The sequence below is a fragment of the Triticum dicoccoides genome, chromosome 4B (assembly GCF_002162155.2).
Source record: "Triticum dicoccoides isolate Atlit2015 ecotype Zavitan chromosome 4B, WEW_v2.0, whole genome shotgun sequence".
NCBI lineage: Eukaryota > Viridiplantae > Streptophyta > Magnoliopsida > Poales > Poaceae > Triticum > Triticum dicoccoides.
The window spans coordinates 652548924-652566335 of NC_041387.1; the positions used below are offsets into that span (position 1 = coordinate 652548924).

The 17412-nt window shown below is 48.8% G+C and overlaps 1 protein-coding gene across 1 annotated transcript; it reads left to right on the forward strand.

Moving 5' to 3' along the window:
* Positions 1-8389: 8389 nt before the first annotated feature.
* LOC119292055 (nucleotide pyrophosphatase/phosphodiesterase) lies at positions 8390-12403 on the forward strand. The gene is made up of 10 exons (XM_037570887.1): positions 8390-8655; positions 9628-9719; positions 9820-9886; positions 9976-10095; positions 10215-10437; positions 10541-10622; positions 10736-10868; positions 10973-11178; positions 11274-11399; positions 11500-12403. Exons 1-10 carry the CDS (start codon positions 8467-8469, stop codon positions 12113-12115), a joined length of 1854 nt encoding a protein of 617 aa, XP_037426784.1. The 5' UTR covers positions 8390-8466; the 3' UTR covers positions 12116-12403.
* The last annotated feature ends 5009 nt before the right edge of the window (positions 12404-17412 follow it).

Below are 17412 nucleotides of genomic sequence, written 5' to 3' on the forward strand. Positions count from 1 at the left end.
TCTTCGGCTCGCTCCAGTGCTTTTAGTCGTCGCTAGGTGGTCCATAGATCTGGTTGTAATTTTTAGTACCTCGTGTTCTCTGTACTGCCATGATTGATGATTAGATTGGAAATTTCTTTCGCAAAAAAAATGTATGCTTCACCTACACTCCCTTAGTTAAAATGATATGTGCGTGACTGAACAAATATGGAATGAGTTTGCTATTCTCGCAAAAAAAAGTTGAGTTGGAAAAAAATCGTTTCTTTTTTCGATGCGAGAACATTAGATAGAGTTTATCGTTGATCTGAAAACACAAATCGTGCGGCTTCTAATTTCAAAAAATCAAGCCCACACAAATATCACATCCAGTTGGCAAGAATCGACAATGTCGCATCACTCAATGACAAATAATTAATGTGGTCCATAGAAAAAATAAAACAATAATGTGGTACGAGCACTTCAAAACAAAAGAATTAGGCCATGTTTGTTTCATAAGTCCTAGGACTTTTTTAAGTCCCAACTTATAAGTCATAAGTCCCTACCTGTTTGTTTACAGGACTTATAAGTTCATGTTGCACCGCTGCAACGAGGCTCAGGAGAGGGCTTGTCCGGCGATTGGAGGCACCGCTGCAACGAACCGAGGCAGAACGAACCGAGGCGGGGCGGCGACGGGGCGGCGAACCGAGGCGGGGTGGCGACGGGGCGGCGACGGGGCGAGAGGCGGGGCGGCGGCGGCGATTGGACCGAGAGGCAGGCGACGTGCGGGGAACGAGCCTGGAGCGGCGCGGAGTAGGTCCGGCTCGGGATAAGTCCCAATAAGCTCCTCCCTGAGAGTCTTATTTGATAAGTCCCAAATCACCACAATAAGTCCCAATAAGTCCCTTGTGTTTGGTTTAGGTGGGACTTATAGGAACTTTTTTAAGTCCCTAAACCAATAAGTCACTGAAAACGAACACCAATTTAGATACTTGGGTCCATAATGTGCTTTCCCGATCTACCACTAAAATTCTACTACATTTTTTTATGAAATGCGGCGGAGCTGCTTTCATTGCGTTTAGAAGAGTGAGACAGTTAGATCAAGGGTAACAAAAGAAATCAAAAAAAATGAAAAATGTGTAAGAGGTAGAATAAATCCTACGCTATCCTTTTTTTTTCTAGAAACGGAGGAAGACCCCCGGCCTCTGCATCTGGTCGATGCATACAACCAATTTATTAATTATTAACATAAGACCTTACAAAGTCATACAACAGTAAGACTAAAGACACCATCTAAGCAACATCTGTCGCACTACTATCCAGATGATGAAGGGGTGCTGATAGTCTGACCTAATACCAAATAGACCTCGCAACCAAACCTAACATCTAAGACCTGAGGTCCCAAACAGAACGCCTGCCGGGTATGGGCACCCACCAGTCTGGCGTGCTCCTCAACCAGGACGCCTGCCGAGTATGAGGACGCCGCAGCCACCTGCCATCAATCCATCTTCAGTATTGTACTGCTGCATCTACCTTGCCCGGTCTAGTTGCCGTCGACGCCACCACGATGCCAGACAACGCCACCATCCTGCGCTCGTCCATCATCACAGGCCCACCGGCGAGACCCTGCAGCTCCATGCCGTTGAGACCCGCCGTTGTCGACGTGCCAGATGCCACGCAAGCTCCTCCATCGCGAACACCACCTGCTGCCACTGGTCCCATCCCCTCCGTCTGCAGTTCCTCTAAGCGAGCACCCAAACGCCCCAGGCAGCGCCTCCAAGAAGGGTACGACACACGCAGTGCCGCCGCCGCCAAATTTGAGGTATTGGGTTTTCACCCGGGCATGGGGTCGGGGTAGAGGGAAGGGACCTCAATGGTGCCTGCAAGGAGGAGAACAGTGACCCTGGTCGCCACCACCGTCGGGATGAAAGATTCATCCAGAGCTTCCTCCGGTCCGATGTCATCTCTACCAGCCCCCATGAACGCACCGAGGCCAACGAACGTGATCGTAAGCCATCCAGTACAGCAGGAGAGAGCCTGCAGCAAGAAGGAGATCCACCGGCAACTCACCGCCCGAGGTCGCGGCCCCGGCATCCACCCACCGCACACATCCCGTCGAGACATGGAGAAAGACCCACACCTCCGCCACCAGGGAGCAGCACACCGTGATACCAAGCTGGGCAGGACGAGGCAAGGCCACGCCGGCCGGATCCGGCGAACCCCGTCCCACCAGCCGCCAGATCGGAGCTTAGGCGGCCGGATCAGGGGAAGCGGGCGGCGGCTCCCGATGCGGGGTGGGAGGCCTCCAGAGGCCGAGGCGGGTGCACGGGGAAGCCCCCGCCGCGCGGGCAAGCCCGACGACGGCTGCCGGCGGCGGTAGGGGAGGAGGAGACGGGGAGGCGGGGACTGGCGGCGCGTGGGGTTTCGCCCTCGAGTCGCCCGAGAGCGGACAATGCGAGGGGATGAGTAGCAATTGTATTTACTCCTACACTATCCCTACATTTCCTATCTAATCATGATACTCAAGAAAATCAACGGAGGGACGGTTAGTCAGGCTAGAAGGGTGTGTGCAGTGTGCACCAACGCTTGAACACATGTTCTGCCCGTGCTCACCCATAGGCTCGCTTCCATCATCATCTTGTCGAGGACAACTTGAGGAAATCTCGTTATGGCTTTGGAAGTCCTAGTGTTTCGCTTCAACGAGATCATCCACCATACAAGGGCAATGATTGCTTTTGGATTCTTCATTGCCTAATCGCGGGGAAGTGCGCTCTCACCTCTCTACAGGAGAAGGTTCGCCAGTTTAAGTTGCAAGGGCAGCTGACAGGTTTGCCTTTGTGATGAGGATTCCTGTGATTGCATACAGAGGAGGCATGCTTGTCTGTGTGGCCAACTGCGCTTGGCGTGAGGTTGTTTGTAGTTAAACAGGACCCCTGGTCAGTTAGCTAAACGAAGAGCCTACACTTCAGCGGAGTGTCAAAGGATCAGGAGAGCTGGTAGAATGAAGGGTTCTCAGGTTGTTTCTGCTATAAAAATATGTGGCCAAGGGCTAGTTCTGGTTGGTCTCATTTCAAATTCTACAAAGCTCAGTATGTATCATTGTAGAATTATTTTTGTTAGAATATGTGTTCCTTAATATCAATTGGTACCATGTCTTATCGTTTGCCATGTAATTTCTGGCAACAACGATCAAGGGGTGATTATGGGGGTAGAGTATGTGTAAAGAATCAAATTGGGTGCACATGAGACAAGGATTTAACTAGGTTCAGGGCCACGAGGTGAGTAATACCCCACTCTTGCATGTTTAATTGTATTGATGGTGATTGTCTCCCCTATAAGATGTGTTTGTTATGACTCAGAAGGCCCCTATCTCACCTTATATAGGTGGACAGGGGGGATTAAATAGGCCTGAATCAGTTACATGACTTGTAGCCCAAGTTAAGTCATTTTACATGACTTGTAGCCCAAGTAGGTCTTGTCTAAGTACTTCCCTTTTTTCGCGAATACACAACGGCTTGCGTATCATTCATTGATAGGAAGAAGATGGAAGTGCAAGAGTACATGCAGAAGCGAGGAGGAGGCGATGAGGTGAGTCGTACACAGGGATGGCGACCACATCATCGCGAGCAGAGAAGGATGTGGGTTGCTCAGCCCACACTAAGCCCTACGCAGCTACTGCAGGACATTGGCGAGTCCAACGGCCCCCGCCCTGGCCCAAGTTTTAGCTTCTTCCTTAATGGAGTTGGAGAGGAGAAGTGTGGAAGGCTGCTTCCCGTCGAAGATACACCCATTGCGGTGGGTCCAAATGGACCAGGCAATGAGGAGTATCATGGATGAGAGTCCTTTCCTGGACGGCGTAGGGCAGCTAGAGCTAGCAGAATGCCACCACTCCAGGAAGTCATCACTCGGAGATGGAAGAGGGACCGCAAGCGAGCACCACACGAGCAAGTCACACCAAATCTGTCGGGAGAAGGGGCAGCCAATAAGCAAGTGATGTGTTGTTTCAGGCTCCTGGTCGCATAGGCGGCAACGTGGATCATGGGGAAGTCCGTGTCTGGCAAGGCGAGCAGCCGTCCAACAGCGGTCCTGGAGGGCCAGCCAGGTGAAGAATTTGACACAGAGGGGCGCCCAAGCCTTCCAATGAAGTCTCCAGTGAGGGGCGTGGGTCAAGCCATGGAAGAGCGCAAGGTAGAAAGAGCTGGCGGAGTACGCGCCCGAAGTGGTCCAGCACCATACAAGCCTATCCGGCTCCGAAGTCAGGGTGACATGGCCAAGCAAGCGCCAGAGGTCGATGTATTCCACCATGGCAGTGGGGGATAGGGCACCCTGGATGTCCCTGACCCAGGAGCATTGATGCAGGCAATCAACAACGATCCTCGCGTTGCGCCGGCGACGAGGGACGAGGGGAGAGAGTGTGGGGGCGATCTCCATGATGGCTTTGCCATTCAGCCAATGATCCGACCAGAAGCGGCAGGCGCGGCCATCGCCAAGCATCCATGTGGTCGAAGCCCGAAAGATGGCAGCGGTGTCGGCATCGACAGGGATCCGAAGATGACTCCATGGCCAAGCCGGGTCCGTACGCTGAAGCCAACACCAACGAGCACGCAGGGCAATGCCGAAGCGGCGAAGATCAGGAATGCGAGCCCACCCAGGGCAAGGGGACGACAGACCTTATGCCAGTTGACCAGGCAATGGCCAGCGGAGGCGTCACGGCGGCCGTGCCAGAGGAAATCCCGGATGATCCGATTGATCTGCTTCAGGGTAGGCGCAGACAGAGCGATGGCCATCATAATGTGAGTCGGCGTGGCGGAGAGCACATGTCGGGCAAGGGCAAGGCGCTCACCCCAGGACATCATCGAAGCGTGCCAAGTGCACAATTTTGTTGCCATGCGATCGGCCGTGGGCTGGAGGGCAGAGGCTGGCACCTTGCGGAGCGACAAGGGGAGGCCCAGGTAAATCAGAGGGAAGGAGGTGATGGGACAGTCCACCTCACTAGCCACGACCTTGATCTCCTCCGGAGAGCACTGGATGGGGGTGGCCGAAGATTTAGCCATGTTGGAGTGAAGACCACAAGCCTCGCCAAATATCTGCATGAGGGTGCGCACATCTCGAAGGTCGTTGGCATCAGGGTGGCAGAAGATGGCGATGTCATCGGTGTATAGGGACACGCTAGAAGCGAGTAGCCGGGCGGTTAGCCTGCGCAGGACCCCAGCTTGGAGAGCCTGTTGCAGGAGGGAGTTAAGGGCATCAATCACCAGCGTGGAAAGCATGGGGGAAACCGGGTCGCCCTGCCGGAGTCCTTTGGCGTGAAGAATCGGCGGCCTCGGCGAGCCGTTCATGAGGACACGCGTGCTGGCCGTAGACAGCAGGATGGTCACCCACTCGCACCATCTTCGGCCGAAGCCGCACGAAGGATCTCAAGCAAGAAGGGCCAGGAGACGGAGTCAAACGCCCTAGAGATATCGAGCTTGAGGAGGACCCGGTGGGCACCGGCCTGGTGAAGGTGGCTCGTTGTGTGCTGAACCAGCATAAAATTGTCATGGATGCAGCGCCCAGCGATGAAAGCACTCTGGTTGACCTAGACAAGCTCCCCAAGCCGCGGGGCGAGCCTCAGGGCGAGAACTTTTGCTACGAGCTTGGAAACCAGATGAATCAGGCTAATCGACCGGTAGTCGAACAGAGAAGAGGCGTCGGGACGCTTCGCAAGGAGGGTGAAGAAGGCTTCCAAGTACTTCCCCATATTGATACGAATTCAATGGTATATTCTTTTCTCCTGTCGCAGTCGGTCTCGTTCGTTAAATTTATGGTCAAACTTAGATCTTTGAAAACGCGGGAGTATTGCATTGTGGAATGGAGGGAGTATATGACTTAGGCTTTGTACAATGCTAGGTGCTTAGGAAGGTGCTTACCAAAATAAACCAGTTTTCTCTTAAGCACCAGTGACTATTTCTACATGAGAGACACCTAATTAAGTGTCTACTTTCTACAAATAAGCACCAGTGCTTAAAGAAACACTGATTTATTTTCCTAAAACCTCCCTAAGCATCTTGCATTGTACAAGGTTTTAGAGTACAAGTAGATAGCGCCTTTGGTAGACCAACTTCCTGCCAGGTGGAGCAAATTCCAGTTTGCTGGTGTACCCCTAGTATATGGCTCTGTTATGGGTTGATTTCACAACAATAATATCAAAGGTAGCAAAATGTGTAAAAGAAATTGCAATTCTGTGATGGATGTAAGGAAAAAAAATCTACATTTCAATCATACTTCACGAGTAAAACATTATTTGCACACGAGCATTGCTATCTTGAGTAAAGATGAACTACATTCGGTATTCCCACAAAAAGAAAATGGTATAGTGTTTGGTAAAAAAACATCAGTTATTTTTGTTTGTGAGAAAAATAGATAGAGTTTGTTGGTTGTTAACATAAATCGCGGTTTCCAATCTAAAAAAACCACACAAATGGTTGGAAAAAATGGACAATGTTGCATCAGTCAACGTCAAACAATAGATGTTGTCTACCGCAAAAAATACATATAAATAAGTAATATGGCACGTCGAAAAAAAGTAATATGGCATGAGATGCACGGGTGCTATGAAACAAAGGCCAGTACTATCCGTTGGTCGACCGATCCTAACCTAGGATCTATCTCATCTAGAGTCGTCCGATTGCGCTGGTCCCAGACGCACGATCGATTGTGCCCCTAGGCCTGCATCTCACTCCATGCACAATGGTCCCAGCCGCAACACACATTGACGCCATGCGTGCCATCAGCCGCCTCGGCCATGGCACCATTGCAGAGCGCCACCAACTGCCTCGGTCACGTCATTATTGTATTACCCCACAAGCCAAACACTCATGTCTCCTTGCAGCATCTCGCAGCTACGCCGATTGTTCTCATAGCACCGACCAGCTGCGCTTGCAACATCGCCGGATCATGGTCGAAGCACCGAAGCCTGCCGATTCCAGCATCCGATGTGCATCGTCATGGGCTCTTGCAGCAGTCGGCTCGCAACTGATGCATCATCGCTTGTGGTTCCAGGATCCATCGTTTGTCATCGCTCTGGTCGTAGTCATGTCGTATGTCGGTTCGAGCACCTCTGGGCACCATCCCTAGCACCACCACGCTCCCGTTGTAGCATCGTGTGTGTCGTCGCAGCACGACCGTACTGCCCGTAGCATCAGCATTGTCGCGTGCGCATCATAACATCCACCCCTAGGTAGGGGATCTCGTTGCTCATGAAGTGGCGGCACCGCCCCCGCAGCTCACAACATCGCATCTCATCTCTCGCCGCGCGACACTTGACCAGCATCGACAACCACCACCAGCATTGGCAGCCAGCCTTGCCACACCCAAAGAACAATGGCAACCAGGGGCGGACCTATGTAGAGGTGAATGGGGGCCCAGGCCCCCACTCAAAATTTGAAATTCCAGTGGGTTTTGCTTGTGGTTTTTGAAAAATATACATAAATTCTTTGAAATTTTATAAAATATGCCCCCACTCAAGTAGTTTGCCCCCAGTCAAAATACTCCCTAGGTCCGCCACTGATGGCAACCAGCTTCGCTAGCCTGGCAGGAGTGGCGCGGAAGCGATGTTGCCACCTGGATTGGAGTAGCATATTTGCAGCGGCTGGGTCGGTGCCACGATGCTAGGAATGGAGGAGGGCGCTGTCAGAAGCAGTGTATGAAGGATGGGATTGGCGATGGTGGAGCGAGATGTTTATTTGGTAGAAGAATTTGGGAGGTGTGTGGGGAGAAGAATACATGTGGTCTAGAAAACTTTGGAGAAGGATAACGTTGCTTCGGTGGAGCTCAATGGCACGTGTTGATCGGATGGGGTGACCGATACAGGGCCAGAGCCCCAGATTATTGTAAACATTACCAAATCATACTTTACGAGTTGAAGATAATTTATGCATGAGCATCACTTTTTTTTTTTTTTGAGGATATGCATGAGCATCACTACTTTGAGTATAATGTGAACTAAGTTCAGTATTTTGGCGGTAAGAGTTTATTGGTCATTTATGTGATGACACAAACCACGGCTTCCAATCTCAAAAAAATCATGGATTTCAATCTGAAAAAATCAAACCCACGCGAATATCGCACCCCGATTGGCAAGAATCGACAATGTCACGTCAGTCGATGTCAGATAATAAATGTTGTCCAACTCAAAGAATAAATAAAAACAAATAGATAATGGAGCACGAGGTGCACGGGTGCTAAAAAACAAGAGGATTAGATGTCGACATCCATGGGATGACGTGCTTCGCCAGGTACCACTTGGAATAACCATTTTTGAACATACCGGCCGCTACCACATGGAGTAGTACTATGTAATTACCATTTTTTACATATACTGTCACTGTGATGGCCCCGGGCCGGGGCCCCCTCTCCTGCCACTTGGCTACATATAGGCCGGCAGCCATGGCGTACGCTGGACACACACCAGCCTGGGCACAGTGGAAGGAGCGGCTGCCAGCGCGCACGAGCTACAGCTGAAGCAGAGGCATGGGGATGGCGCATGTCGCCCTGGCAGCGGTGCTGGCCATGGCGGCAGCGGCGGCGACGGTGAGCGCGTCGCCGGCCCTGGGGGTCCAGCCGCTGTCCAAGATCGCCATCCACAAGGCCGCCGTTCACCTTGACCTCCACCGCTCCTCCGCGTACGTGCGGGCGACGCCGGCAGTGCTCGGCGGCCAGGTATGTAAAGCTAATTGATCAGCTACTTTATCAATGTTTATCTGCCTAATCTGACCGACGGAACAGATAACAGCTCTGTCGGGCCATGCTGGCTTCGGGTTTGCAGTTTGGAATGCAATGGTTGCAGTAGCACAGTGTGCTAGTTGGATCTCACTACATCCAAGGACAGAACTAGCAAAACAGTACTGTATTTAGGAACTAATAACACGGAAATTTGATGTATTTGGACTATAAATCTATAATGGTGCTGCTAAGTGGTAACCACATAGCGCTGGCGCTACTCACACGTTGGGAATTTTGAGAGCAGACAGCCGACCCATTGTCCATTGATTTGTCCTAGTTCATTTGCTTCCCAAATGTTCAGGGGACATCTTATACAACAAAATGAAACAATAAGATTTGCCAACTTTTAATTGAATGGCCGACACAAAATTGCTAAGCTTACAGGTTTAAGCTTCCAATCACGTGATGGCACGTCAGCCCATACTTAGTAATCTTATCCGTCTGTAGCATTACTGGCGACCCACAGTACCAAATGATGCAAAGAATGGTGACAAACAGAGCCACTTGTCCATTAGATATGGGACCCCTCCCCTCACTACGTGACAATTGCAGATTTGCTAGTTGCAGCTTTTGATTTGATTAGTATTAGTCTGCTTGTTTACGAATCAGGACACTGTCACCATGGATACGCCGGATGACTTTGTCCTGCTGATTCTGTGCATGTGTAGATAACAAAAGGCATCTTGTTAGCTTAGCATCTCATAGTTGCACCGGCTTGGCTGATTATTAAACTAGCTACACATAAAAGCCAAAAGAAAGTGCACAAAACAACGGACCGTGACGTGAAGCCCCTATTGTCTATAGAAAATTGTCATTAATCATCTACTACATGACATAAACAGCAGGTAGATCGAGTAATAAACAATGAATCTAAGCAACTCAGAATTTAGAGCTGAATGCATCTGACAGGACGAGGACACTGTGTGGGTCACCGTCAAGTACGGCTGGGATAACCCTACCCCCGACGACTGGATCGCCGTCTTCTCCCCCGCCGATTTCATGTAAGAATTCCCCCCTTGACATTCCAAATTTCCAAGCATAATAAATTCAAGTTCTAATTCCTGTTGGATCCTCTGGCTTGCGTCTCTTGTGCGTGTGCAGCTCGGGCACGTGCCCTAACCCTGAGAGGTACCCCGCCGAGCCGCTGCTCTGCACGGCGCCTATCAAGGTCAGTTGGTTAACTAACCAAGATGAAATTTCATGACAACCATATGCCAACATGGCCATGAATCATGATATATTGGTGTGTGACTGCAGTATCAGTACGCCAACTACTCGGCGAACTACCTCAAAGGTGGCAAGGGCACCATCCGGCTCCAGCTCATCAACCAGCGCGCCGACTTCTCCTTCGCCCTCTTCACCGGCGGCCTCGAAAACGTAACCACTCCCGATCCGAACCTACTGTTCTAGCATGTGCAATTTCTACGTAAGTGGAGCCAATGAGGATCTGAAATTGTGAGCGCCCGTTGGCTGTGGGTTCCCTTTACTTTTTGCAGCCGAAGCTGGTGTCGGTGTCAAAGGCGGTGGTGTTCAAGAACCCCAAGGCGCCGGTGTTCCCGCGGCTGGCGCAGGGCAAGACCCACGACGAGATGACCGTGACGTGGACCAGCGGCTACGACGTCAGCGAGGCCTACCCGTTCGTGGAGTGGGGCATGGTCGGCGCCGCCGGCACGCGCACGCCCGCCGGGACGCTCACCTTCAACCGCGGCAGCATGTGCGGTACGTACGTATGTGGAGCATCAACTCAGATCATACATGCACGGGCAAGAAGATAGAAGGTTCACCGTGCTATTTTGTTTTGTTTTGGTTGTTTATTATCCAGGCGAGCCGGCGCGAACGGTTGGGTGGAGAGAACCCGGGTTCATCCACACGGCGTTCATGAGGAACCTGTGGCCCAACAAAGAGTACGTCGTAGGCAGATGTGTTACCGAGGAGAATGATAGAGTCGTCCTTGACAAATGCTCAAATGATCAGGTTAATTTATCCAACATCGGTTGGTTTGTGAATTGTGATTTAGGTACTTCTACAAGATTGGGCATGAGCTCTCCGACGGAACCGTGGTGTGGGCTAAGCCCTACACCTTCCGGGCACCGCCAACCCCCGGCCAGAACTCGCTGCAGCGCATCATCGTCTTCGGTGACATGGGAAAGGTACAATTGAATGTGTCTCTCTTAATGTGTATCGCACGCATGACAATTTCACTTCATTTTACATGAATTTTTTTACATATGGTACACATGGTTTGGTCTTTCAGGCGGAGAGGGACGGATCAAACGAGTTCGCCAACTACCAGCCAGGGTCGCTCAACACGACGGATAGGTTGATTGAAGATCTGGACAACTACGACATCGTCTTCCACATCGGCGACATGCCCTACGCTAACGGGTACCTCTCGCAGTGGGACCAGTTCACCGCACAGGTTGCCCCCATCAGCGCCAAAAAGGCCTACATGGTTGCAAGGTACATCATGCCATGACCATGTTGGTATGGAGTAGTGCCATGTTAACAAATGGCATGCTGGGAGCTTATTACTAATCCTCGCCTTGCGTGTGCAGTGGCAACCACGAGAGGGACTGGCCCAACACCGGTGGGTTTTTCGACGTCGAGGACTCTGGCGGCGAATGCGGCGTGCCCGCCGAGACCATGTACTACTACCCAGCCGAAAACAGAGCAAACTTTTGGTAAGCACCTAGAAATCGAATGGTTTCTTGTAAAATTCATATGAAAATATTGGGTGGTTAATTTCAAGTGACAAAATGGCTATCATCGATGAATCTAAAGGTACAAGGTGGACTATGGGATGTTCCGGTTCTGCGTGGCGGACTCGGAGCACGACTGGCGGGAGGGGACTCAACAGTACAAGTTCATCGAGGAATGCCTCTCCACGGTGGACCGCAAGCACCAGCCGTGGCTCATCTTCACGGCGCACAGGGTGCTCGGCTACTCCTCCAACTCGTGGTACGCCGACCAGGGCTCCTTCGAGGAGCCAGAGGGCCGGGAGAGCCTGCAGAAACTGTGGCAGAAGTACCGCGTCGACATTGCCTACTTCGGCCACGTCCACAACTACGAGCGTACATGCCCGCTCTACCAGAGCCAGTGCGTCAACAACGAGAAGAGCCACTACTCGGGCACCATGAACGGGACCATCTTCGTCGTGGCCGGCGGCGGCGGTAGCCACCTGTCGGAGTACACCACGGCGATCCCCAAGTGGAGCATATTCAGGGATCACGACTACGGGTTCACCAAGCTGACGGCCTTCAACCACTCGTCGCTTTTGTTTGAGTACATGAAGAGCAGCGATGGCAAGGTCTACGACTCCTTCACCATCCACAGGGACTACCGTGACGTGCTCAGCTGCGTGCACGACAGTTGCTTCCCCACCACACTCGCTAGCTGATGGTCTGGCCGTTCATGGAGGGTCATGCAATAAAATTGGTAAGCCGCACAATTTATATGTACTAATAAACAAATCTCGTGGGCGTGAGTACCTGGTGTCCAACCGTCATGGAGTATCGAGCAATAAAATTGGTCAGCTGCACTATTTATACGTGCTAATAAAAAGATCTCGTGGGTATGAGTTGGTGTTAGATGTGCGCATACTAATCATACAAGAGGCAGGTGTATGCTAATTATGCTTTGTAACTCCTTGATATTATATTATGGAATGATAAAAGCATCATTTATCGAAAAATAGAGCTACCTTCTTCTGTAGAATTCTCAAATTTTAATCGAATGTTTTTTACTTCGACTTCACTCAGAAAAAATAAATCAGTCTGATCGCGTGTTGTGACCTTCCTCCTACTTTGTGTATGTTGTTGGGGAACACGGTAATTTCAAAAAAAAATCCTACGATCACGCAAGATATATCTAGGTGATGCATGGCAATGAGAGGGGAGAATGTGTCCATGTACCCTCGTAGACCGAAAGCAGAAGCATTTCAATAACGCGGTTGATGTAGTCGAACGTCTTCGCGATCCAACCGATCCAAGTACCGAACGTACGGCACCTCCGCGTTCAGCACACGTTCAGCTCGATGACGTCCCTCATGCTCTTGATCTAGTTGAGGACGAGGGTGAGTTCCGTCAGCACGACGGTGATGATGATGCTACCGGCGCAGGGCTTCACCTAAGCACTACGATGGTATGATCGAGGTGTGTAACTGTGGGGGGAGGGGGGCACCGCACACGGTAGGGAGAGAAACTTGTGTGTTCTAGGGTGCCCCTGCCCCCGTATATAAAGGAGCAAGGGGAGGCCGGCCGGCCCTCCTTAGCAGGCCCCCAAGAGGGGAATCCTACTAGGACTCCAAGTCTTAGTAGGTTTCCACCAAGAGGGAGAGAGGGGGGAGGAAGGAGAGGGAGAGGGAGAAGGAAAGGGGGGCGCCGCCCCCCTCCTAGTCCAATTCGGACCCAAGGGGGAGGGGGCGCACGGCCTTCCCTGGCCGCCCCTCTCTCTCTCTCCACTAAGGCCCATCGAGTCCCATTAGTTCCCTTGGGGGTTCCGATAACCCTCCGACACTCTGGTTTTATCCGAAACTTCTCCGGAACACTTCCGGTGTCCAAATATAGCCGTCCAATATATTAATCTTTATGTCTCGACCATTTCGAGACTCCTCGTCACGTTCGTGATCTTATCCGGGACTCCGAACAAACTTCGGTCATCAAAAACACATAACTCATAATACATATCGTCATCGAACGTTAAGTGTGCGGACCCTATGGGTCAGAGAACTATGTAGACATGACCGAGACTCGTCTCCGGTCAATAACCAATAGTGGAACCTGGATGCTCATATTGGTTCCTACATATTCTAGGAAGATCTTTATCGGTTAAACCGCATAACAACATACGTTGTTCCCTTTGTCATCGGTATGTTACTTGCCCGAGATTCGATCGTCGGTATCATCATACCTAGTTCAATTTCGTTACCGGCAAGTCCCTTTACTCGTTCTATAATACTTCATCCCACAACTAAACCATTAGTTACAATGCTTGCAAGGCTTATAGTGATGAGCATTACCGAGAGGGCCCAGAGATACCTCTCCTAAACACGGATTGACAAATCCTAATCTCGATCTATGCCAACCCAACAAACACCTTCGGAGACACCTGTAGAGCATCTTTGTAATCACCCTTTTACGTTGTGACGTTTGGTAGCGCAAAAAGTGTTCCTTCGGTATTCGGGAGTTGCATAATCTCATAGTCTGAAGAACATGTATAAGTTATGAAGAAAGCAGAAGCAATGAAACTGTATCGATCATAATGCTAAGCTAACGGATGGGTCATGTCCATTACATCATTCTCCTAATGATGTGATCCCGTTTATCAAATGACAACACATGTCTATGGTCAGGAAACATAGCCATCTTTGATTAACGAGCTAGTCAAGTAGAGGCATACTAGGGACAATATGTTTTGTCTATGTATTCACACATGTACTAAGTTTTCGGTTAATACAATTCTAGCATGAATAATAAACATTTATCATGAAATAAGTAAATAAATAATAACTTTATTATTGCCTCGAGGGAATATTTCCTTCAGTCTCCCACTTGCACTAGAGTCAATAATCTAGATTACATAGTAATGATTCTAACACCCATGGAGCTTTGGTGTTGATCATGTTTTGCTCGTGGAAGAGGCTTAGTCAACGAGTCTGCAACATTCAGATCCGTATGTATCTTGCAAATCTCTATGTCCCCTTCCGACACTTGATGACGGATGGAATTGAAGCGTCTCTTGATGTGCTTGGTTCTCTTGTGTAATCTGGATTCCTTTCCCAAAGCAATTGCACCAGTATTGTCACAAAAGATTTTCATTGGACCCGATGCACTAGGTATGACACCTAGATCGGATATGAACTCCTTCATCTAAACTCCTTCATTTGCTGCTTCCGAAGTAGCAATGTACTCCGCTTCACACATAGATTCCACCACAACGCTTTGCTTGGAACTGCACCAACCAACAGCTCCTCCATTCAATAAAAATACGTATCCGGTTTGCGACTTAGAGTCATCCGGATCAGTGTCAAAGCTTGCATCGATGTAACCGTTTACGACGAGCTCTTTTTCACCTCCATAAACGAGAAACATATCCTTAGTCCTTTTCAGGTATTTCAGGATGTTCTTGACCGTTGTCCAGTGCTCCACTCCGGGATTACTTTGCTACCTCCCTGCTATGCTTATAGCAAGGCACACATCAGGTCTGGTACACAGCATTGCATACATTATAGAACCTATGGCTGAAGCATAGGGAATGACTTTCATTTTCTCTCTATCTTCTGTAGTGGTCGGGCATTGGGTCTGACTCAACTTCACACCTTGTAACACAGGCAAGAACCCTTTCTTTGACTGATCCATTTTGAACTTCTTCAAAACTTTATCAAGGTATGTGCTTTGTGAAAGTCCAATTAAGCATCTTGATCTATCTCTATAGGTCTTGATGCCCAATATGTAAGCAACTTCATCAAGGTATTTCATAGAAAAACTCTTATTCAGGTATCCCTTTATGCTATCCAGAAATTCTATATCATTTCCAGTATGTAATCCACATATAATATTAGAAATGCTATAGAGCTCCCACTCACTTTCTTGTAAATACATGCTTCTCCAAAAGTCCATATAAAACCATATGCTTTGATCACACTATCAAAGCGTTTATTCCAACTCCGAGAGGCTTGCACCAGTCCATAAATGGATCGCTGGAGCTTGCACACTTTGTTAGCACCATTTGGATCGACAAAACCTTCTGGTTGCATCATATACAACTCTTCTTCCAGAAATCCATTCAGGAATGCAGTTTTGACATCCATTTGCCAAATTTCATAATCATAAAATGCGGCAATTGCTAACATGATTCAGACAGACTTAAGCATTGCTACGGGTGAGAAAGTCTCATCGTAGTCAACTCCTTGAACTTGTCAAAAACCTTCCGCAACAAGTCGAGCTTTGTAGACAGTAACATTACTATCAGCGTCAGTCTTCTTCTTGAAGATCTATTTACTTTATATGGCTTGCCAATCATCGGGCAAGTCCACCAAAGTCCACACTTTGTTCTCATACATGGATCCCATCTCAGATTTCATGGCCTCAAGCCATTTCACGGAATCTGGGCTCATCATCGCTTCCTCATAGTTTGTAGGTTCACCATGGTCTAGTAACATGACTTCCAGAACAGGATTACCGTACCACTCTGGTGCGGATCTTACTCTGGAAGACCTATGAGGTACGGTAGTAACTTGATCTGAAGTTTCATGATCATCATCATTAACTTCCTCACCAATTGGTGTCGGAATCACTGGAACTGATTTCTGTGATGAACTACTTTCCAATAAGGGAGAAGGTACAGTTACCTCATCAAGTTCTACTTTCCTCCCACTCACTTCTTTCGAGAGAAACTCCTTCTCTAGAAAGGATCCATTTTTAGCAACAAAGATCTTGCCTTCGGATCTGTGATAGAAGGTGTATCCAACAGTTTCTTTTGGGTATCCTATGAAGACGCACTTCTCTGATTTGGATTCGAGCTTATCAGGTTGAAGCTTTTTCACATAAGCATCGCAGCCCCAAACTTTAAGAAACGACAACTTCGGTTTCTTGCCAAACCACAGTTCATAAGGTGTCATCTCAACGAATTTTGATGGTGCCCTATTTAAAGTGAATGCAACCGTCTCTAAAGCATAACCCCAAAACGATAGCGGTAAATCAGTAAGAGACATCATAGATCGCACCATATCTAATAAAGTATGGTTACGATGTTCAGACACACCATTTCGCTGTGATGTTCCAGGTGGCGTTATCTGTGGAACTATCCCATGTTGTTTCAAATGAAGACCAAACTCGTAACTCAAATATTCTCCTCCACGATCAGGTCGTAGAAACTTTATTTTGTTGTTACGATGATTTTCCACTTCACTCTGAAATTCTTTGAACTTTTCAAATGTTTCAGACTTATGCTTCATTAAGTAGATATAACCATATCTGCTCAAATCATCTGTGAAGGTAAGAAAATAACGATACCCGCCACAAGCTTCAACACTCATTGGACCACCTACATCTGTATGTATTATTTTTAATAAGTCAGTAGCTCGTTCCATTATTCCGGAGAATAGAGTTTTAGTCATCTTGCCCATAAGGCACGGTTCGCAAGCACCAAGTGATTCATAATCAAGTGATTCCAAAAGTCCATCAGCATGGAGTTTCTTCATCCGCTTTATACTGACATGACCCAAACGGTAGTGCCACAAATAAGTTGCACTATCATTATCAACTATGCATCTTTTGGCTTCAATATTATGAATATGTGTATCATCACTATCGAGATTCAACAAAAATAGACCACTCAGCAAGGGTGCATGACCATAAAAGATATTACTCATATAAATAGAACAACCATTATTCTCTGATTTAAATGAATAACCGTATCGCATCAAACAAGATCCAGATATAATGTTCATGCTCAACGCTTGCACCAAATAACAATTATTCAGGTCTAAAACTAATCTCGATGGTAGATGTAGAGGTAGCATGCCTACGATGATCACATCGACTTTGGAACCATTTCCCACGCGCATCATCACCTCGTCCTTAGCCAATCTTCATTTAATCCGTAACCCCTATTTCGAGTTGCAAATATGAGCAACAGAACCAGTATCAAATACCCCGGCGCAACTACGAGGATTAGTAAGGTACACATAAATAA